Source organism: Prosopis cineraria, unplaced genomic scaffold (assembly GCF_029017545.1).
Source record: "Prosopis cineraria cultivar Desert tree isolate PC_DT_omini unplaced genomic scaffold, ASM2901754v1 PC6, whole genome shotgun sequence".
NCBI classification, from domain to species: Eukaryota; Viridiplantae; Streptophyta; class Magnoliopsida; order Fabales; family Fabaceae; genus Prosopis; species Prosopis cineraria.
This window is the reverse complement of record NW_026555337.1, coordinates 33,904,446-33,928,797: the sequence shown is the minus strand read 5'-3', so window position 1 is coordinate 33,928,797 and position 24,352 is coordinate 33,904,446. Positions and strand designations below refer to the sequence as shown.

Sequence of the window (24,352 nt, the reverse complement as noted above, 5' to 3'; positions counted from 1 at the left end):
GGTTGCACAAATGAGTCTTCTATAAAAAAAATTTTATATCAAATCAAAGGGTGAAAGATATTATTCAAAGAAAGAAAAAAGTACCACTAATAGGGGTTTCAATCTTCTCCTCTGGCAAAGAGCTGCTAGCTTTCATGCCACTTCGGGGACATCGAGATGTTATCAAGCCACCGATAAAGCCCAAAATGAATGAGCAATATTTTCTATGAAGCTAAGACATCAATATATATTTTACCTCCCTCTTCCTCTTCCTCTTCCTCTTCAAAAATCTTGGCACTTACAGGAGTGTTGTCTGTTGTAGGAATAAATGTGAGGTTGAGACTTGTATGACTCGCCACCTTCTATTGGAAAGAAATGGTCATTATTTTACCGATAAGAAGTATCTTAAATGCTGAAATTGTTGCATGAAGCCCACCTTTTCAAAAGCCAAGGAGCTATGATGCAAGGTCCTCGATGAAATACCTTCTTTAGCTCTTACTTCAATAATCTACACAAAACCAATGGCATGCAAGTTTGATATGTATCATATTAAAACATTAGAATTTTAATCATCAATGAAATGTAAACATTTTTCGAATCATGAGATTGTGTATGTCATGTCATGTCTGGTTTCTTGTAGTGATTGCTTATTGATCATGATACTTTAATTTCTTTCTTGAATACATTTTTTAATTGTTCGTGTCAGACTCATTAAAAAATTGGAATATATATGAGTACACTGTTGGCATTTTAAATATGGACTTCAAATTCCATATTTTTCTTCCAGCAACTGGATTTAGAAAGGAAGTTATCTCACTTCATATGACAACTTTGAAACACAAAAAGAAAATGATTGTACATGTCAGAGACATCAGATATACCTCTGTGAAGTTTGGAGTGCCAATTGTTAGTTGTAGGGGATCCATCATGTTTGTTTCATTTTTCACTTCTTTTCCAGCAATCTCGTCATCCTGTATGAACAAGAATATGCAAGGGGAATAAGTTATTTTATTTGCTTCCGTTACACATTGAAATCTTTTTCTATGCCTTGCCTTTTTTTTCTTTTTTAAATTCCTTGTAAAAAGGATATTATTGATTCTTTATACTCTGACCAACAGCTCATTAGATATTAAAAAATAATAATAAAGGGATTAGAAAACACATACAAGTTGTCCCATGAGTTTTGTATCAGATGATAAAATTGTTGTTTTTGCCATTTCAGAAATAAAATCCTCTTCAATGATTTCCTCTGTTGCTTCCTGAATATCCTGACAATTGCCACAAAATAAGAAAGAGAAGTAGTAAATTGGTGCCATTAGCAATCAAAATCATACCTTCGTGGGGGATGCTAAACCACTCAGATGTGACAATAGCTTCTCCTCTGCTTTAGAATCTACAGTTTCAGGATCTTGTGGAAGCTGAATAGTCAAAGTTTCTGAAAGTGGTTTTTGATAATATATTAAAACTCGCACAATAATTTTCAATTTAAAGAAGTACTTCTATGGGTGCATACCGTAAAAAGAAAAGTTGGGACAATCATCCACATGCATTCCATAATCTTCTTTCAAAAGTCGAAAATCGATCCCATAGCAGACACTAATGAGGTTTGGAAGCTCTACTAGTCTCAAATTTCGTAGTTGTGGAAGAACATCTTTCATGACAATCTCTTTCATCTCACCTCTTCTTATTAGTACATGCTCAAGTTCATAGGCTTTCCCTATACTCAAATAAAACAGGTCTGGAAGGGTATCAGAGATTGTGATAGAGAACAGGGACTTCAGTTTGTGACAATTCTCAGCAGAGACAATCGCTAATTTGGGAAAGCATGGTTCATGATGCAAGCTATCATCGCCATTTGTTTCCCGATCTTCTTCAATAATGTGCATTAATTCTTCACATTCTGATATTTTTAGATATTTCAACGTTGGTAGGCTTTTCAATATAGGTGAGGAGAAAATAACTTTAAGCTTTTTGCATTTAGTAATGCTTAGCCGCTGAAGACTATGGAAGCCGATGATGTGTTTAGGCCCCACACATATATTCACCAACTCACTTAGACAATTCAAGTACAATGATTGTAAGCTTGATGTCAATGGTTCAAGTGCTTTCCCATTTTTCTCCATATCCATATGTCTCAAATTAAAAATTTCTTCTGTTTTGGAGTCACAAACACTGAGAGATTCTAAAGTTTGCCAGTTCATCTCAATCGCCTACATAATCCATGAAACATTGTTAAAATATAACTTATCAATTGGGGGACAGGGACAGGGAGAAGGACAAGAAGGAAATTAAATTTGAATAGAGTCATACCTTTTTTTCTTGTTTTGCAGGCCAACAAACCAAAAACTCATTGAAAAGTCTCATTATGAACTCTTTCAAAGCAACACTCTTTAGAGATAAAGTAGCTTTTAGGATAAATGCTTACAAGTTTTGGCACATCCCGAATCGAAAGATCTTTTAGAGCAGGGAAATCAACGTGATCAGTTCGGATATTTTGATTCTCATGAGTTAAATTGTCTTCATGTTGGCTTTTTCCAAACACATATTTCAGCATAGGAGCCCCATCTATTTTCAAACATTCCAAATATATAGGAGATCTAAAAGCATATACTGGGAGTAAATATTCCAAGGCATCACAGTGTGAAACATCTAAATGTTTTAACTTTGGAAAGATGGAATTGTAGTTCATTTGAGTTCCAGCATCTTCCACATCTGCGGCAATGCACTTCAGCTGATCACAATATTTGATTGTCAAATCTTCCAACAAAATTGTTGATGCAATGGGTAGAGATATTAAGTTCTTGCAATCCACAAGTATCATTTTCCTAATATTTTTCAATGATTGTATCAGAAGGCTTTGCGCTGCATGAAAAAGAACTCCATCTGTGGATGCATCTAATCCCTGCAAGCCAATAAATCATTAAGATCTCAATATGCATGCAATAATATATGAGGTATTTTGGTTAAAGAAATATACAATACTAGCAAGATATTAAATAGAAAAAAAAAATAGTTTGATTTCCATTGTAAAAAAAGTGCGCTAGTTATCTAACTACTGTTATAAATGAAATCAAAACTATACTCTCAGTCATGACAATCATGTGTCTTCATCGTATAGCACCAATGTACATCAATCCAATGAAAAGTAGAGTGTTTTGAAAGCTAACCTTAATTCCCAAAAATAAATTTACTAGACCTCTCATTGTACTCTGTTCAAATCCCAAAAATAAATTTACTAGACCTCTCATTGTACTCTGTTCAAAGTCTTTTCTTTTTTAAGAAAAAACTAATTAGACCCCTGGAATTATCATGCTACCATGCCCGGAAAAAAACTTACCATATGTTGTAAGAGAGTTGTAAACAATTTGATTTTGATGAAACACTACTTCTAATTGACATGATCAAAACAGAACAAATCATACGAAGGCAAAAAATAGTGTACCTCTGTTGTTCTCCAGTTCACCAAATTATATTCAGTGAAAGATTTAATGCCACAATGCCACATATTAACATTATGAAGAGATGACAACACCAGTTTATAATTCTCGGTGCAAATGTTGTTAAACTTTGGTGCGTCATACATACAGAGGGTCTCCAAAGCTAGGAGATTGAAATGAAGCTCATCATTTTGATTCTGACAGGATGAATGTTGCTCCTCATGGTTCTTCCCAACAACATATTTTAGTTCTGGAACTTCCCTGATAGTCAAAGACTTCAATTTTTCAAGTCCAACAGATATCGCTGATGTAAATAAAAGTTCTAACTCCTTGCAATCCTCAATATGCAAATTCTCTAATCCTGGAAAAATGGAACAGTAATTTTTATCAACTTGAGCATCTCCCTCCTGTGTTGTGATGCACTTCAGTTTATGGCATTTTTTGACAGTCAAAAACTTCAATTTTTTAAGTCCTCCTGATACTGCTGATGGAAATAAACACTCCAACCCCTCGCAATACTCGATATGCAGAATCTCTAATCTTAGAAAAGCGGAACAGTAATTCTTATCAACTTGAGCATCTCCCTCATGTGCTGTGATGCACTTCAGTTTATGACATTTTCTTATGGTCGATTCTTCGAGTCTGATTTGCCTAACAAGAAAGTGAGGGTGTCTCTATCTGCAGGTGCATGTAATTCCTACAAATAAACACATTAATATTCAAGACCAATGTTTGTGACAAAATACAACTCTTGAACTATGGCCCAAGAAGAACTTGACAACAGAAACTTTAAAATATGCATAGTTGTCTCGCATAAAATATATTGATAAGTAATTAATTACATATGAAGTAAAAATAACGTTCAAAAGATGGGTGGTTTTGGAAAAGAAAAGCCCTTAAATTAAACAACACTGAAATGAAAAATTGGAATAAATAGCAGAAATATATACCCCCTCAGTTAAAAATATAAGACATTTTTTAGGAGTTGGATATTCAAAAATGTAAGACATTTTTAATTTTTTAAGGTGTAATCATTACTTTTTTTCAAAAGCGCCCCTATTTGTGAATGATTTTATATTTATTGTAGAGTATTTAATAGGAATAAATATAAAAAGATAGGGTTAGTTTGATAGTAGGTAACTATTTCATCAGGGATGAGATTTAGTTAAAAATAACTTACATTTTTAAATGAAGGGAGTATTACATAACAAATGTTAAAGCAGCGGTCAATGCTGACTAGCTTAAAAACTGTTGCATATGTATATTTCTACATTATTACTTTAATTTTATCTTTTTACGATAAAATATTTTTTATCTATTATATTTGTATACGAATATGCAAAATCTTAATATATAATATAGTATAAGACGGTTTAGCTTAACTAGTGTACACTATTTGCTACTGATTAATTTAAAAAAAAAAACTAATTTTTTTTATCCAGTATATTTTCTTAAAAAATCACTATAATTATTTTCACTAAGGTATAGGAAACATCCTTAGTCTCAAGATTTCATATTGGATATACAGTGTGCGAGTCTATATACGTAAAACTTTGCTCAATCATTATAATTAGCCCAAATTATTCCCAAAGAGTCATTTTGATGAGCCCAACTAATTGCTCTCAAAAACTAATTTTTGAAGTTTATTACATCAAAATAACATGATGAATGGTATCAAGGTGAAAGGAGTGTTACCTTTGTAGTTTTCCTATTCACTTGCTCTTCATATGAACAACTCGTCAAATCATTCAAAGATTTGATGCTACACTCATTTAGATCAAGTTTCTGAAGAGATGACAGAACCAATTTATAATTCTTGGCACAAATGCTGTTGATCTTAGGTGCATATTCAATGAAAAAGGTCTTTAAAGAAGGAAGATTGAAATGCAGCTCATCATGCTGATTCTGATAAGATGAATGTTGCTCCTCATTGTTCTTCCCAACAACATATTTTAGTTCTGGAACGTTCAAGATAGTCAAAGTCTTCAATTTTTCAAGCCCTCCAGATATCGCTGATGTAAATAAAAGTTCTAACTCCTTGCAATCCTCAATTTGCAGATTCTCTAATCTTGGAAAAATGGAACAGTAATTATTATCATCAACTTGATCGTCTCCCTCATGTGTTGTGATGCACTTCAGTTTATGACAGTCACTGATAATCAAATTTTCCAATGAGATTGCTGAGGCGGCAGCAGATAGAGTTGACAATGATATTAAGTTCCCACATTCCACAGGTTCTATTTCCGTAACATTCTTCAATGATGTCACCAAAAGGCTTTGAGCTGCATGAAAAGGAGGAACTCCATCTGTGGATGCATCTGATACTTCCTACAAACACATAATTCATTCATATACTATAACAATAATACATTACAGAAATTTTCAATTAGTGCTAATATTTTGCAAACGGGTGTATTGTTCTCCTTCCAATTATTAGTGCTAGTTATTTTCTTGGTGATATTAGGATGTTGGTATATCTTGTTCTGTTCTTCAATTTGTTGTGGAAAAATGTTTAAAAAATTTTTTATTTTATCTCGGCATGTTATTACTTGAGAATTGTAATTACAATATTTTGAAAAAATATTTGTGTACAGAAACTTTAAAATATATAATTGTCTCCCATAAAATAGTAAGTAAATAGTTACAAATATGGAGTTAAGAAGTGGTCAAAGGATTTTTGAAATTACAAGATCTATAATAGCCAATTACTCCTTTGGACCCCCGCTCTCTCCCTCTCTCTGGGTTTATGGTGACATGTAAAAAAATATAAATTATGAGAATAAATTCAGAATTATTGATCTTTAGGATAAAATATAAAAAGGCAATACTCATTTACTTAGTTTTATATATTTAATATACTTATATTTAATCAAATTATAACATGCAGATCTTAATATATTAGTTTAATGAATAACAAGAATTTATTATAGAATAAATAATCTATAAAAAATCTTCATATCTTGATTTAATTGGATACAAACACCTCAAGTATATAAGTTTTCTCAAATATAAAAAATACGAAGGAGAATTTTGTTCAGCCCTTTATATTTGAAAGATTTATATGGATTGAGTTGGATGATGATAGTTAACTGTTTGGATAATTTAATATATTTAGATATAGCAAATAATATCAAAACATAACTGTAAATCAAAATAACTGTTTATTCTTTTCATCCTTTCGTTCCAAATATCGAACACTAAGGCAAAAAAAATTAATACTTCGTAAATAAAAATTTTAAGTAAAAATTCAGTAAATCTTTCCAATTTAAATCAATTACTGCCTTTGTGGTATTCAAATTCAACTGTCTTCCATCTGAACACACATTGGTATCCGTAAAAGATTTAAAATTGCATTTCTTAACCATAAAAAGGGAAGGAAAGTAAAACACTCAAAATCAGGGAGATCAAAGTATACAACTCATCCATTTAATTCTAAGTTGATAAATTATGCCCATGATGGGTTTTTTTTTTTTTTCAACAACATATTTTAGCTCAAAATCTTGAAGTGTATTGCACACCGATTACAATGCATTAAATATTATAAAACTCATACCTTTTTATTTTATTCTTAACCACGTTTATAAATTGTCAATAATTTACTATTTTACTCATCGAACGTGTTAAATATATACTAGAAACATTGAACAAGAATAAGGAGACAAGTGTAGCATACCTGTGAGATTGTGTGGTGGACTAATCTCTTGCTATCATCAGCAAAACTGGTCTCTTCTCCACTTGTGGCCCACGGTTTATTTCGAAAACAACACGCTTGTACCCAAGAGAAAGCACTTGTAGTAGGATTTTGAAGTGTTTCCTTAGAATTATTTGCTGAAAGTGTAGATGATAGTTTTTGCAATGATGAACTCATTGGGTGGTGATATTCCCTGAAAGTTCCAATTGAACTTGGTACACCTGAAATTTGAAGAGTTTTTAGTTTTTCGAATAGTGAGTCATATCTCTTTCGATCTTTCTCACCATCATCATTCATTCTTTCCCCTCCCGAACTTGTATCTGTGATTATGTATTCCAATGCATTGCAGTGTTCAATCGCTAACTCTTCCAATTTCATCAGAGTTTCAGCGGTGGATGGTTGGAATATTGATGTCAACAACGGACAATTTCTCATTTCCAAGGACTTCAGATTATCTAGTTTTAAGTTGCCATTAAATAATGCGTTCTTCAATTTAGGACAATCCACCAGCGTCAGAATCTCTAGCTGCTCCAAAAAACCAGATGGCAAAGAACCTCGATATAAATCTTCAACATCCATTTTAGAAAGATGTAGTTCAGCCAAATTAGAGAAAGCACTCACATCATAATTATGATTTTCAATCTCAATGAGGCATTGGAAGTTGGACATAGATCCCAAATGAAGAGTAATCAAATCATTCATCATGCCTCCCTTGTCTATTGGAATAATATCAGGAATAAGATTTTTCCATATTGTTCTAGTACAGCTTTCATCAAAGATAAGAAGTTCAGCTATTCCCACAAGATGCTTAAATGTTGCTTCTGACATTGAATGCCTCAAATCATCTACTTGAAAATATCTTAGCATGGAACCATAATTTTCAAGGTAAGAAGAAAGGTCACCGAAAGATATTTGATATCTATGTAGTGTAAGAGGAGATCCATTTTGAGAAATTTCATCTTTTTCTTTGGCATCAAACTCATTAGCAATGAAAGTTAATTCTTCCAGTTCTGAGCATCTTTCAATCACTTTAAAAGGATTATTCGTTTCAATTTTACATTCTTTTAGCCACAATGATCTCAACTTCTTTAGGTTCACAAAATCTCTTGGTAATTCAATGATTGAACAACACAAAAACCAAAGAGTCTCAAGACTCAACAAGTTTCCTAAGATAGAAATGTCACCTAAGTCCAAACTTTTTAAGATGAGTGTTCGAATATCCTTTAATGATTGGAGTGAATTTGTCAATGATAGAGCTGGAATTTTATGAACACCATAATTTGAAAAAAAGGGAATTGCACCAAGGTAACTAGATAAAATTAATACTTTGAGCCTTCTCATCTCCGTAAAGAATGTATTTGGGACTTCAAAATCATTACCATCTTGAATGATTGATAGAACCTCCAATTTTGTTCCATCAAATTCATTAAGAAAACTAACACCCTTCCAAAGCAAATATCTTAGGTTCTTGATTATAGCCAGTTTTGAATGCATGATAGATTGAATATCTTTTTTTCCTATCCACAATGCCACTTCATGAACTAAATCATGCATTTTTACACATTCTTCTATACCATTGAACAATAAAGAACAATCCATGAGTTCCATTATTGCTTCATGCACAACACTTCTTTTTGAACAGTATTTTTCATTTCCCCCCCAAGAACCTAATCCTATACCGATTGTGGTTAAAAGTTTTATTGGAATTTCAAAATCTTCTGGGAACAAAGAAGATATCAAAAACAATTCTTTAGCCTTTTCATTTTTCAAGTTATCATAGCTTAACTTCAAACATTTATAAGCATCTTGCAATTCCGTAGTGTCACCACCATCTTCTAATGTTTTCAAAGCATCCTTCCAAAGTATCAGAGGCTGATGTCTTAAAGCTCGTGCAATCGCTACAATTGCAACTGGTACTCCTCCACAATGCTTGACAATTTTTTCTGGCATGCCCTTCAAACCACGGGAGGAATTATTAATACTTGCATGTACTTTAAAAAGATCCAATGCCTCTTTATCATTCAAAGTCTGCAGTTCAATTATTTGGCCTCCCATTTCTGTACAAACTCTTAAACTACATGTGGTTATTAATAAATTACAGCCCTTGTGTTGATAGTCAGATGGAATCCCCAAGTTTTCAATCAAATCAAACTTTTCCCACACATCGTCCAATATTATAAGCAAGCTTTCTTCCATCTTAGTGATTTTGGACAATATTCTATCTGAGAGTTCTTCTTCTTTCACTTCCTTTAAATCCAAATCTAAACCTTTTGCAAGATCGCCTCGAATCTTTTTAAAATCAGGAGGCTTAGACACAACAAGAAAAATGACTTTGTCAATTACTTTACATTCTTTTAGCTTATGACCTACTTCTTTTGCCATTGAAGTTTTGCCAGCTCCGCCCATCCCATGCAATCCCATCATATTGCAATTACCATCTTGGAATCCCTTTATTAGGTCTTCAAACTTTGATTCTCTGCTCTTAAAATGAATGAAATCTTGTGAAGCAAGGCATTTTAGGTTTGATATGTTTGCTCGATTAGCTACTATGTTAGAGTTACATCTTTCCAATAACTCTTCAATCTGCTTGGTCTTCTCTGCTAACTCCTTTCCTCTTTGATAGTTCCAAAAGCAATTAGGACACCGGCCAAAAAAGAACTTCTTCTTTATTTTAGTGTCTATATTAATGATGCCATTTGCTTCGTGTTCCCATTGCTGTGCTTCAAGCTTGAAACTGAAAACACCTTTGCCTCTTTGAAACTTTTTCTTCATATCTTGATGCTTTGCAACTAGTTTTTCCTTTTCCCGATCAAAAATTTCAACATAACTATTGAAACAACATAAATATTGAACTTCATTTTTCACTAGATTCACTAAACTTTGGACTTCATTCTTTGCAAGGTCAAGTAGGAAGCCCTCCATCTAACATGGATAGAAGTTAATTAAAGTCTGTCTATGTGGGATTTCATTAATGTACTCCAGCCTAATAATTAAATGAAAGATTTAAGTGCAAATATTTGATATATTAAAAAAAACTCTATATATGCAAATTAAAGTGTTGAGGAAATAAAAACTAATTTGCATTACAATATAAATGAAGTCATGCATCAAAACATATATAAAAGAATTCATCTTGGGAAGCAAAACATATTGGAATATTATTTATAGATTAACATTAATTAAAAAGCCTAAACAGATTTGTCTTTATGATCTTGTGTGGACAGTGATAGGTGGACCATCCAAGTGAGCCCAACGGGCAGAGGCCCAACCCACAACCCAGTAGCCGTCAGTTATTCCTTATCTCTTAACTGACTAAGTCAAAATAATATAATATAATTATTTTAATCACTTAATAAGGCAATTACCGATCTGATTCTTATAAGTCAATCAATCAATAACCCCCATACACACGACTCATTTTCTTCTGCTCCATTATCTCTACACTCTCTGAAGACTCTGAGGACCAGTGGGTTGTGCATCTGTCTACACTCGAGGTAATCGAGCTTTCTCAAGTACTCATGAATTCTTCAGGTATGCATACATTACTTTACTTGTTCATATGAATTGAAATATAAAAATATAACGCGTGGCATCAGAGCGAGGTTGTATGAATATTAATTATATATATCTTGATTCATTATCTTATGCGCACGCTGAGATTTATGAACTCCTCATATCTTGCTAATTCTCATTCTATCTTGTGATTAAAAGTGAATGTGAGATTTTTTTTATTGTAATTCTAGTCTTGACTCTTCATATTATTCAAGACTCGTAATTCATTTATTGTGCAAATCTTTCTTTATCCTTGCCTTCACTATCAATGGATTCTTCAACGTCATCTTCCTTATGGCACTATCGTACCGTAGCTTTTCCCATGGTGTTTTTGATTTGCAGCAGCATGGTCTTTAGGCGTCGTTCTCTCCTCAGAGGAGCTATCGGAGTCGCGGACAGTTGCTGCTCCTTTATGGCGGTGGCGGTGGCATCGTGCCGTTGTTCTGGTTGCTATAGATTCATTTTCTCGCAGTCCTGGTTCATGTTGTCACGTTGTTTGAATCAGTTTCATGTCGCCGAAAAAGGTACCAGCATTCTGGTACGGCATTACATGGTCACCAGCGTCATGGTCGTCAACTGGTTCTTGGTGCCGTCGCAGCGTACTCTTATCCATGGCTTTTGCAGCTCGCGACAACTAGAAGATGTAGCAATAGGTCAGAAACCAGATCCTAGGGATCTGGTTTCATGGTTTTGGGCCCAAAATTTTGTTTGGGCCCAAATCTATTAAAAAAATGGAAATTGGGCCAAAAGTGAAACGGACCATTTCACTTAACAATACTGGGCTATAACCTTAGCCCAGTAGTACTATAAAAAATATATTTAGTTTCTGTTAATTACATTTTTTGGCCCAGTTTAAATTACATCACTTGGCCCTTTTTTCAGGGATTTATGTCGTGACCCCAGGATATTCCTAGAAATTACAGTTTAGTCCCTTAACTTTTAGAATTGTAATTTTAACCCAAATCTCTTCCAGAATTTCCTATTTATCCCTGGACACCTTTCAAAATTTCACCTAAATCCTAAATTTATTCCTTAATTCCCAAAAGACCCCAAAGACTTTTGAAATTATTGTGTTTTACCCTAAGGTCATAAAATTTATGACTTTGTGAATTATTGATTATGCTTAGAATCTTATAGCATTGATAATGGACATACCCCATAGGTGTGACATTATTAATGTGATTTTGATGGTTGGTTTTGAGGATAGGCTAATAGTACTCCTTTAATGTGTTAGATATTTGTTGTACCCTATAGGTATGGAAATGTTTAATGCATTATTTTGTATGAACTTTTGTATAAGCTAAATTTTTATGGTATTTAAGCCTTCTTGGTGCATGATTATAGTTTCATAATTGATAATCACTTGTTGGGAAATTCTATTTTATAATTATGTTGTGCATGCATAATTAATATTTCCCATTTTCTGTTTTACGATTTCAGTTTCTGCTTTTGTGCAACTATCCTTTGTGAAGGCTCTCAATGAGACTAACTATGATAACTGGAAGGAGTCCCTGAATATGTATCTGACCATTTCTGAGAAAGATTTAGCTCTGAAAGAACCCAAGCCTGTGGATCTCTCTTTTGAGTCCAGTGCTTCTAAATGGCCTTTCATAAATAATGGAGTAAGTCTAACCGAATCTGTCTAGCGATCATCAAGTACACAATTGAAAAAGAAATTAGGGACAGCATTCCTAAAAAGGATACTACAGTGGAATTCTTGAAAGCTGTTGGTAACAAATACAAGAAGCTTGATAAGACTCAAAAGAACTATTATTTGTCACTTCTTGACAATAATCGATATGATGGAGTTTTTGATGTTAGAGAGCACATTCTGAAGCTTGTTCATTACTATAACATGCTTAAATCATATGGAATTGACTTAGGTGAAAGTACTTTAGTTTACCATGTTCTTCAATCACTACCATCGGAGTACGCATTCTTGAGGATGTCATACAACTCACAAGAAGCTGAATGATCAGCAGATGATATCAATAGTCACTCAAGAAGAGGAAGCTATAAAGAAGAATTCCTCTCACTTAGTAAACTATGTTTTTCATGACTCTAATGGCAAATCTGGAGGGTCATATAAGAAAAAGGGGAAGAAGCATGAGGCCCCAAAGCCTAATAATCCAACTTTTAAGAAGGATAGTGATAAGAGTGAGAAGCTGAGGAAGAAATCCTTTAAGGGGTTATGCAATTATTATAAGAAATCGGATTACATTAAAGCTAATTGCTTCAAACTGAAGAACAAACAAGAAAATGAAGGTATAATTCTTCAAATTGCCCCTCTAGCTCTAGTTTGTTTTGAATCTAACACCATTAAAACTTCCTTTGACTCATAATGGCTGGATTTTGGTGCCACTGTACATGTTGTGAATTCTCTATAAGGGCCAAGAAACCAGAAGGTTCCAAATGAGGCACAAAGTTCAGTCTTTAGCATAGTAGGGAGCAAGACATCAGTTGAATGCATTGGAACTATTTCTTTATATTTAAATTCTGGTCATGTTTTAAATTTCAACAATGTTGTTTATGTACCTTCTGTGAATAGGAATTTAATTTCAACTTCTGCATTGGATATTTGTGGCTATTCATTCTTCTAAGGAAATAGAAAAATTGATATTTGTTTTAATTCTATTAATGTTGGTTGTGCTTCCTTAATATATGGTTTATATCAATTGAATGATTGGTCACTTGAACTGCCTAATCTCTATATCAATGCTACTATTAGGCATAAATGTCAAAGGCCTAATGATAATTCCTCCATGTTATGGCATCATTGTTTAGGTCATATCTCTAGAGAGAGATTAGAACGCATGACCAAGCAAGGTGTCTTGCAAGACCTTGATTTCTCAAATTTTGAGATTTATGTTGATTGTATAAAGAAAAAATTCCCTGCTAGAGCTAGAACCAAAGGGGCAAAGAGGTTTGAAAACACTTTAGACCTAATCTATACTGACATCTGTGGACCTATCACACCTTCGACTATTTTTATAGTTGAATATTAATTGTGTTTGTGAAATGTAATTTATGAGTTTAAATTAATGATGCATATTGACAAATACTTAATTGTGAAATGGTTTTAGAGAAGAGAAAACCTTGATTCTATCACCCTTGATGTTTTATAAAATTACTTGTAATTTATTACTATGGGTGGAGAATTGTGATGAATTATGTATTAAATTATGGAGTAATTGTGTTGTGTGAGTTTATGTGTTGAGAAATTGATAGATACAAAGCCAGACTTGTAGCTAAGGGCTACAACCAGAAAGAAGGTATTGATTATACAGAGACCTTCTCTCCAGCATCTACCAAAGATGCTTTTAGAGTGGTGATAGCTTTAGTTGCACAATTTGATCTTGATTTTCATCAGATGGATGTCAAGACTGCATTCTTGAATGGCGATTTGTATGAAGAAATCTACATGACACAACCTAATGGTTTTTTTGAATCTGATAAAGAACATCTAGTGTGCAGATTGAAGAGATCCATCTATAGACTAAAACAGGCCTCTAGGCAGTGGTATCTAAAGTTTGATGAAGTTATCACCTCGCTCGATTTTGTTGAGAATGTCTTAAATCAGTGTATCTATCAGAAGTTTGATGGGAACAATTTTGCTATTCTTGTTCTCTATTTTGATGATATCTCGTTAGCCAACAATTCAATTATTTTCCTCAATGAGATAAAACACCTATTGTCTTGCCATTTTGACATGAAGGACATGGGTGAAGCCTCCTTCGTTCTTGGGATATAGATTCATCATGATAGATCTCATAGTGTTCTTGATTTATCACAGATCACCTATATTGAGTGGGTACTTAAGAGATTCAGAATGAATTCATGTTCTTCCTCACTTGCTCTTGTACAGAAATGTGAGCTATTATCAGAGTTATAATGTCCCAAGGATGATAAGAAGAGGGCTGAAATGAGAAAGATACCATACACTTCCGCTGTCAACAGCCTTATGTATGTTCAAGTGTGTACTCGACTAGATATAGCCTTTGCTATTGGAGTGCTGGGTCAATACTTAAATGATCCAAGTTTAAATCATTAGAAGGCTGCTAAAAAGGTTATGAGGTATCTTTAAGGTACGAAGAATTATATGTTGACTTACAGAAGGTCAAATTCTCTTGAGGTTGTTGGGTATTCTGATTATGACTTTAAAGGATTAGAAGATCTTGAAATTGTTAGCTTTTCAAATTCAGATTTTGCCTCCTATCTGGATGATAGTAAGTCCACGACTGGCTATATTTTCGTGTTGTCTGGAGAAGCCGTTTCTTGAAAAAGTGTGAAACAAATAGTTACAACAATTTCATCTATAGAAGCTGAGTACATTGCTTGTTTTAAGACTACACGTCCAGTTGAGTCAATATCACATCCTCTAACCATTCACTGTGATAACAAATCTGTAATATACTATGCTAATAACCACAGAAATTCTAGTCGTACAAAACATTTTGATATCAAACTTATGTTTGTGAAAGAGAAAATTGTTGAGTCTCAGACCTGTGTGGTACACATTCCTAGCATGCAAATGCTTGTAAATCCACTGACCAAGGGCTTACCTATAGAAGTTTTTCAAAATCATGTAATTTGTATGGGTGTTGTGAATTCCTTGATGCCCTGGTTTAGTGGGAGTTTGAGAACTTTTTCTGTCGCAATTTCTCTTTAGGCTTTATTTTCTTCTGTGAGTCATGTTTAGTTCAGTTAGATGCATCTATATCATTTGTATCCCCATAAGATTCAATGATTCTGTTGTGGTACGCTATGAATGTCACTTGTTTCCCCATAGGAATCACTGTTTTGTGTTGTTATCTTACTGAGCTATGTTTGAAATAAAATTTCATATTTTATTCAGACTATGAGACATCATATCACTTGTTTCCAATAGGATTCAGTAATTTTATGGAGTTTTATTTTCTAAATTTTGTTTGTAGCTTGTTTATACAACTTAATTAATGCAATCCAAGTGGGAGATTGTTGGAATATTATTTATGGATTAACGTTAATTAATAAGTCCAAACAGATTGGTCTTTATGATCTTGTGTGGACTGTAATAGGTAGACCACACAAGTAAGTCCAATGGGTAGAGGTCCAACCCACAACCCAGTAGCCATCAATGATTTCCTATCTCTTAACTGACTAAGTCAGAGATAATGTAATGTAATTATTTTAATTATTTAATAAGACGATTACCGATCTGATTCTTATAAGTCAATCAATCAATAACCACTATACACACGACTTATTTTCTTTTGCTCCATTATCTCTACACTCTCTAAAGACTCTAAGGACCAATGGGTTGGGCGTCTGTCTACACTCGAGATAATCGAGTTTTCTCAAGTGCTCGTGAATTCTTCAAGTATGCATACATTATTTTACTTATTCATATAAATTGAGATATAGAAATATAACAAAACATACAAACGAGAAATGTTAAAAATGCGCGCGCGCGCACAAACTCTATATATATATATATAAGTCATGTATCAAAACTCGAATAGCACGCGAACTAGTTTTGAATAGCGGTTGCGAGTTGTAGATCATTTTGACACTGCATAATATAATCTCTATGAATATCAAGTGGCACAAATTTCCATCTACACAATTTTGAGGTTTTTTTAGCCACCCAGTCCCATCTTTCGAAGAATATTTATCTTCCTAAATTCTATTGTTGTCCCCACCATAATTTAATCCATCTCTTTCTTGGTCTCTATTTTAGTGAATCATTTCCATTATTGATTCTATTGGATTACAATATCTGCCCTTAGGAATCAAATACTATCTAATTCAATATATTTCGTTAAATTAGCATTGACCAGACCCAAGAATTAATTAGTGATTTATTCCTGACCAAATCTAAAATATCATAATCATTAAGATATTATATTTAACAGGATATTTCATATTGTAATCATCCTCTCATAATGAGAAAGGATTTACCATGATATGATTTGCTAATTTTTGTTAGCCATTACCAGAATTGAACACATCAGAACTGATTACATTTCTCACATTTACTCTTTCTCTTCTCTCTCTCTCTCTCTCTCTCTCTTAAGATGTATTTGTTGTGCCTTATAGAAAAGACTGTAGTAACCTATTCTCTACGTGGGTTCTTAGGTAAGTGTTCCGCGCCTGAATCTGATATGATCCTTTCTGAGCTTTATCTAATTGATGATTTTTTTTATTTATTCCCTTCATATTCAAACATTGATATGGTGCACTTCCCTCAATTTCCTCTCAACTCCCATCTCGACCAATGAATAAAATTTGAAGAAAAGACTGTAGTAACCTATTCTCTACTTGTGTGTGTAAATATATTATTAGTATTCAGTAATGAAAACTTGTGCAAAAATAAGGATTGTGAAGAATGTGTAACAAATTACACTATTTTAGTTATAACAGAAATAAATCATAACACTGTTGTATATTATGAGTGCTTGGATCCTCACTGCCCAGTGTTAGTGTTGTATACACAAGATGAAACGAAATCCTCTAAAATTCATGCCTGTGTCACGAGTCTCATGTCGAGGGACCTCATAAGTATTGTGAGGTTTATAAGTGTGAGGGAATCTCTCACCTAATAGGATAGTTTTTTGGAATGGGCTCTCTTTTTGAGCTTATGCTTGTCACATTGATGTTTTCGTTGAAAGGCAGGTGTCACGATAAGAGGTCGAGTGAAATGTCGTGGAGTAAAGCAACATCAGCTCTTGACAGGGTGGCATTGTCACAAGTCCCACATCAGGGAGCCTCACAAGTATTGTGGAGTTTATAAGTGTGAGGGGCTCTCCCACCCAACAGGCTAGTCTTTTGGGATAGGCTCTCCTTTTAGACTTGTACTCGTCACATTGAGTATAAGTCCAAAGGAAAAGATCATCCTAAAATACTAACTGTTAGGTGAAAGAGCCCCACAACACTTGTGAAGCCTTTCAATGTAGGACTCGTGACAGCAAAGTCACTCAGGACTTGTATTTTTAACAGTGAGATGCATGAACTTTATAATTTATCTTCATTGAAGAATACAAGGGCAAAGTACGGAACCAGTTCTAATGCTCATCTATATATGATAAGCACTAAGAGCACATCACCTCTAAATCGTTCAAATCTAATCCAGATGGTCTAGATTTATAGCTTTTTATTTTTTCTTTTTTTAAAAAATTATTTTAATGGGTACAGAATATAAAATAAAAAAATATTTTACATGTTAGTTTTTCAAAAAAAAATTATTTAAAAAACATCCATTGAAAAACTGTAAATTTAGATAATAAAAATGAAATTTGAATGGTTCAAAGGCATTGAACTTTCAATGATCATCTATATGATGATGATGATGATGAGCACTAAAACTAATTTCAGCAAAGTATATTTACTTCACAATTTAACTTGTCAAAAGACATTTAAATTCAAAAAGTTTGAATTAATAATAGTTATCTTTTCCAAAAAAAATTTATAAAAAGGTAATTAATATGTCATTAAATATTTTATATTATAATTAAAAAAAATTAAAAAGTATTCTATAATAAATATTAAAAGGAATGCGTACCCTATAAGATGATGGGAATTTTAAAGTCATTTTATGATAAAAAATTCACTTTCACGTTCTCACCACAAGATCAATTGAATCCTTCCTTGCACAACCCTTTCATCAAAAGATTTTCTTTTCTCCCCCAAGATGTAGGACCTACTGATCAAGTCTAAGAGGCTTCTTTCCGGCACGCAACCTGGCCTCTTGAACAAGACATTCTCTTTTTTGTTGTTACTGTTCAAAAGTTTTCATGTCAGTTTGCACCCTTGACCTACTTTTTCGTATTGATGAATTAATTAGGAACTGGCCTATGCCTTGCACTCTATCTTTTTGATTAATTAGAATTGCCTTTTTATTAAAAAAATGTCCAAGAGGCCTTGTGTCCTAAAACAGAACAGAAGTTTCGCAAACTTTTCTAGTTTTAAAGTTTTTATTTTCTAAAAGTGTGTGGATAATTAGTAAAAAGCTGATTTTACGTCCATGAAACATATTTTGTTTCATTGTTGATAAGAGACATACGTTTATTAAAAAAAAAAAAAGTAACTCGTTCAATGTAAACACTGAATTTTCCCTTCACAAATAGTTCTACTTCATTAGTAACCTCTCATTGTTGAAGAACTTAGGGCTGAAACATTTTTTGATGGAAGTGAAAGTAGAAATGAAAACTGAAAGTGAGTTTATCCGTAGGTTTGATGCATAGATAATTTTTTTTTTTTTTGGGTATTATCGAATTGCTTTGGTATTCCTATAGATGTTAGAAACTCGAAACAAGGTGATATAAATAGATCAGTATGGAAAAATCTTCAACTGATACTGGTGGAAAAACACAAAAACAAAATCTTCAACTGATATATAAAGTTCCCCACTTTGGTCCATCCTTATCTTTCTCAATTACTGCTTGTAACTGCTTCTCGTTGAGTACTTGATTAGATTTTGCACATCTTTTCAACTTTGCATTCCAGTTTTGAAGTTTCAACTTATTTTTCATTAATTAAGGTGTACATGTATCATTAACCAAGTGTTGTTTTTGTGTCAATGTTTGAAAAATGTGTGTCTTTCGAACATACTCTCTAAGGTCAAGCGTTTGAATTGGCCAGATTTTAACTTTGGATATTTAATCCTTGAACAGTTGGACTACTACTTTCGGTAAAAAAAAAAGGTCAAGTGTTAGAATTTTAATATAATTTTCTTTTTATTAGATATGTTTACTATTTCTATTTCTACTTCTTTATTTGTCACATATATAATGAATTTGGAGATAAAGAGCTGGCAATATCCTTTCAACCATTTCATAAAATCTTGACTGTTAAAATTTTTAATTTTGACTGTTAAGATTTTTAATTTCTGTAATTTGAGAGTTTATTTAGACTTTTGTATGTATTTATAAACATATATTTGAATTAATTGATATAATTCCATTGAATATCTTTCAGATTAGCATACAATCTTACCATTTTTTTGTCAGCATTTTCTCCCAAAACTACAAGAAATATTTCTTCCACAGTATAACATGAGCCGTGACAAGAAAATTTATTATTCATCAACAGAACATGTTCAATTCAAAAAATTAAAGTTCATTCATTTTTTTAATCTTGAAATTGAAAATATATATGAAAATATATCTAAACAAAATCTTCATTTTTTCTAATAAAACAACATTATTACTTAAATTGGAATTTTGTAAATGTTGTTATCTATATTATTCCTTATAATTTTCTTATATTAAACCTGTGCAATGCACGGTTTCCAGTCTAGACCCTTGATTTGGATAAAATTTGGAGGGGTGGGGAGGGAGATGGAGGAATATAAGTTTTAACCAAGTCGTATTTTGAATATAATTTCATTTCTTTTGTCCTTAAATAAAAAATGTATTCAAAAAAATTGTTTGGTATGTTTATTAAGCCAACATTATTATAGATGATCTAGCAGATGATTTAAGTCCTATATTTTTCTATACACTCTTAAAATTGAATATATATTGTGTGTAAATTAAATCTCATTTTGTCTAAGAAGACAACATTATTACTTATATTGGAATTTTGTAAATGTTGTAATCTACTACCTCCAGATTATAATATAGAGTATCTTTTAAAAGTTTTATTTAGTCAAAAATATAAAGTATTGGATAAATTTTATATTTATTTTTCTAATTATCCCCTACTTCATTTATTTTTTTAAAAAAATAATGTATGAAAATTTTAATTATTATTTTCAAATCACTTATATAAAATATTTAATAAGAGTGAAATATAAAAGATGTAATTTTTTTAAGAAATTAAGATTTTAATTAATATTTTTTATAAAACATAAATTAATTATTAATATTCTATATTTTGGTGTGGAGGAAGAATATTATTTCTTACAATTTTCTTAAATTTTGCATGGTATCTAGTCTAGTCTGATTGAATGCATGTGCTTTTATTCAGAAAAGACAACCAAAATACCACTCAAATTCAAAAAGAAAAAAAAATTAACAGAGCCTATGACTTATCATAGGCTCCAGCCGTCGTCCATCCCGTCAAAAGCATCCATCACTTCCAGATTCAATGAAGAGGGTGGCGGAAGAGGGTGAAATGTTTGAGTTAAGTGGCTAGGGTTAATTAGGCTACACCAGAAATATAAAGGCTAACTGTGAGGGGTAGGATTGTCCAAAAATTTATTATATTGGCTAAGGATAAAGTAGCCACAAAAAAATGATGTGCGGAAATATTTACATATTGTCAACCTATAAATTTAATTCTCACATATACAATGAAATTTAAAATTATGATTTTGTGAGTTATAAATTAAATTTTTATTAATTAAACTAATTTTATTGCATATTAGGCCTTTTATTCTTAAACTAACCTTCTAATGAATTCCATATGCTCACTGTTCAAGCCCTACCAAAACATAGGAATTAAAATTATTCCTATCAAACTGTTCATGAGTCTTCTTCCACCCCCTCGTGCCTTATGTGATTTGTTTTCTTTAACGACCGAAAGGCTAGAGCTTCCCATAATAATTTGGGGAAATAGCTATGAAAAACTACTAAAAAATATTTTTATCAGTCAACAATTAATCGTTATTAAAATTTAAATAAAAAAATTTAAATAAATTATTATTAATTTAAAATAAATTATTAAATAGATACTTGTTGATAAAAGGTTAACTTAAATCAACAAATATTTATTTTAATTTTAATAATAAATTATTCTTAACTGATATAAATTTTTTCTAGCAATCCTTAATTGATATTTTTTTTAATAATTTTATTGAAACATATAATTGGATATGCATGCCACTTCTATTTTTACGCTATTTTCAAATTTCATTTTTTATAATAATTGTAATTTTTCAACTGTATGATATATATATATATATATATATATAAAAGAACGTATTTAAAAAAAGTTAAAAGCTAACAACTGCAAATGTCAGGGAAAAAAAGGCTTTACCAAAGCTTTCTGAGATTCTGATATGGTTGAAGACTGAAGATCTCTAGAATGATCGAAGGAAATAAATGCCACCCAATAAAATAAGAACACAAAAGAAAACCTGCAGAATCATTACATTGAAACTTTAAGATTAAGATGGAAATTTCAACAAAATACAAATAAATATGAATTTATATTGATTAATGAAATTATTAGCATTATAAAATCCTGTTAAATTAGGGTGCATGCACAAAAAAAAAAATTAGTATGGAGAGAGAAATTAAAACAAAATATATCAAAAGCATGAGGTTTAGAGGCACCATGAGTGACTTGATGAACCATTAGGACGATAAATTAACAAGGTTTTTCACAAAATATTTTTTCCCTTTAGACGTGGATCACATGGAATATGTATTCCACTTAATTATCAGAATTTCCAGGATATTTTCAATTATTTATATTCATAACTATTGCAGTAATAATACAATTAAACAAAAAATAATTGGAACACTATAATTGTAAATATATAAAAAATAAAATGTATCCTTACCAAATTTTTATAGATTTTAACAGTGATGAAGACTGAAGAGAATACTGAAAGGAAATGCCACCAAATAATCTAAACACAAAGCCTGCATAATTACATTTAAATTTTAATGTTATAGCAGAAATGCATAATAAAGATGAGGTCTAAATTGATTAATTAAATGATTAGCATTATAAAATCATGTTAAACAAAATTTTACAAAAACTATAGTATGTAGAGGGAGGGGAGAGACATTAATATAAAATACTTGTATGTCAAAATCGTGAGATTTAATAAAGTGATCATGCATGGTGACTTCATGAAACATTGAAACTTTAAGAAGATAAATTAACCAACTTTTTCACAGAAGATTTTTTTTTTTCCCCTTTTGGATCACATGGAATTATGCATGCATTGCCCTTTGTCAAACTTTTTAAAACATTTCCAATTTTTTGTAATTGTAAATATTTCAATAATAATAGAAATAAAAAAATATTTCAATTATAATATGATTCAGCATAAAAAAGCTTGACAGATATGATTGTGTAAGTGTGAAAGAATATAAAATATAATTAACTCTTACCAAAATTTTAGAGATTTTAACTAGCAAAATACCAATCAAAAGAAACTATCACACAAGATCAGGAACATAAAACCTGCAGAATCTAAAAAAAAAAAAATCAATCATATAAAAATAAATTAATACTGAAAATTATTAATAAATATGAAATATAAATTGATCAGTGGGTTTATTGACATTAATTAAAAATTAAGTTTCCTCTAACTCTTCCACGTTAAGATTTTGTAAAAGATGCGATCCCCCTGAAGGATGTGAAGTCTTTTTGGGTTATTAAAAAAAAAGGGAAAAATAGATGTGAAGTCCTCTTTTTATGATCCTTCCTTCAATACCTTTTCGATTATGCGAAATCTTTTTATTTATTTAATTATTATTTATTTATGTTGATTGAAGCCACAGAAAACGCGTAACAGCCCAGAGAAACAATATACCCCTTCTCTTAACAAATATAAAACATTTATTAAAAAGTTAAATATTTAAAAATATAAAGTATTTTTAATTTTTTAAAGTGTAATAATTATCTTTTTTTTTAAGTGTCCGATTAAGTGCGTGGGAATAACGCAGAAAGAGGGAAAATTCCAAAAGGGATAATTAAAAAAAAAATCACATCTAACAGCCTTTTACAAAAATTAGGATAAAGGGTTAAAAAAACTTACAAAACAATCAGCTACAGACACTTAATATTTTAAAGTGATATAAAAGATAAAAATACCCATAACGTTATATAAATGGATGTAAAATTAATCAGACTATCAACTTTGACCTAACACTATTAACTTTGACCGTTAAATGCTGACTGTGCATATCACGTGTCAGTCTTTGCTGATGTGGATTGAAAAAGGAACAAAAATACCAATGAAGTCGTCGATCAATAGCAAAAATACCCATAACGTTATTAGAGTTGGTGCAAAAGTGATCAATACATTCAATCCCTTAAATGTTAACCGTTAGGTGACACCTAAGTAGAAGTTAACTATGTTTCACTGATGTCAACAAAATATATTCCAAGATGAATTTTTATGAATGTTGATCGATCATTGTATAAGTACCTATAATGTTACTTTAGTAGGTGAAATAGTGATCAATCCGTCAACCATATAGTTTCTTTCCATAACCACGTATCTTGCCCCCCTTTCTTTCTCCCTTTCCACTCATTTTTCTTATCTATAAAACCTGAGATTTAACATAGTGAGATAGATTGGTCAAAATCAAAAATCGAGATTGAGCACATCTAGTTTAAGAAGATTGTCACAACCTTAAGCAATTGCGTTCATGATAGATTCAAAATTTTCAAATAATTTTCGCTATTGCTTTAAAGAGACAAGCAATTTAATTTGATATTCAGTCAAAATGACATTTTCTCACATGATATTTATACAATAATCAATTAACTTTTAAAGAATTTCATCTAGTAATATTTTTTTATCTACATCAGTGAAAAAAATAGTCAACTTGTACTTAAGTGTTAGCTAAACAGTTAACATTTAAAAGATTGGATGGACTGGTCACTTTTACACCAACTTTGTTAACGTTATGGATATTTTTGCTCCTGGCCTATGATTTCGTGGGTATTTTTGCCTTTTTTTAATCAACGTCAGTAAAGACTGACACGTGACATGCACAGTCAACATTTAACAATCAAAGTTAACGGT

The 24,352-nt window shown here is 31.7% G+C and overlaps 1 protein-coding gene across 1 annotated transcript; it reads right to left on the bottom strand.

The window, feature by feature from the left end:
- Positions 1–742: 742 nt before the first annotated feature.
- Positions 743–10,029, bottom strand: LOC129314094 (uncharacterized). Its single transcript, XM_054957466.1, has 9 exons — positions 7,090–10,029; positions 5,112–5,744; positions 3,422–4,018; positions 2,405–2,881; positions 1,493–2,189; positions 1,314–1,414; positions 1,146–1,247; positions 861–950; positions 743–769 (listed from the first exon to the last, which is right to left on the bottom strand). Exons 1-9 carry the CDS (start codon positions 10,027–10,029, stop codon positions 743–745), a joined length of 5,664 nt encoding a protein of 1,887 aa, XP_054813441.1.
- Between the last annotated feature and the right edge of the window lie 14,323 nt (positions 10,030–24,352).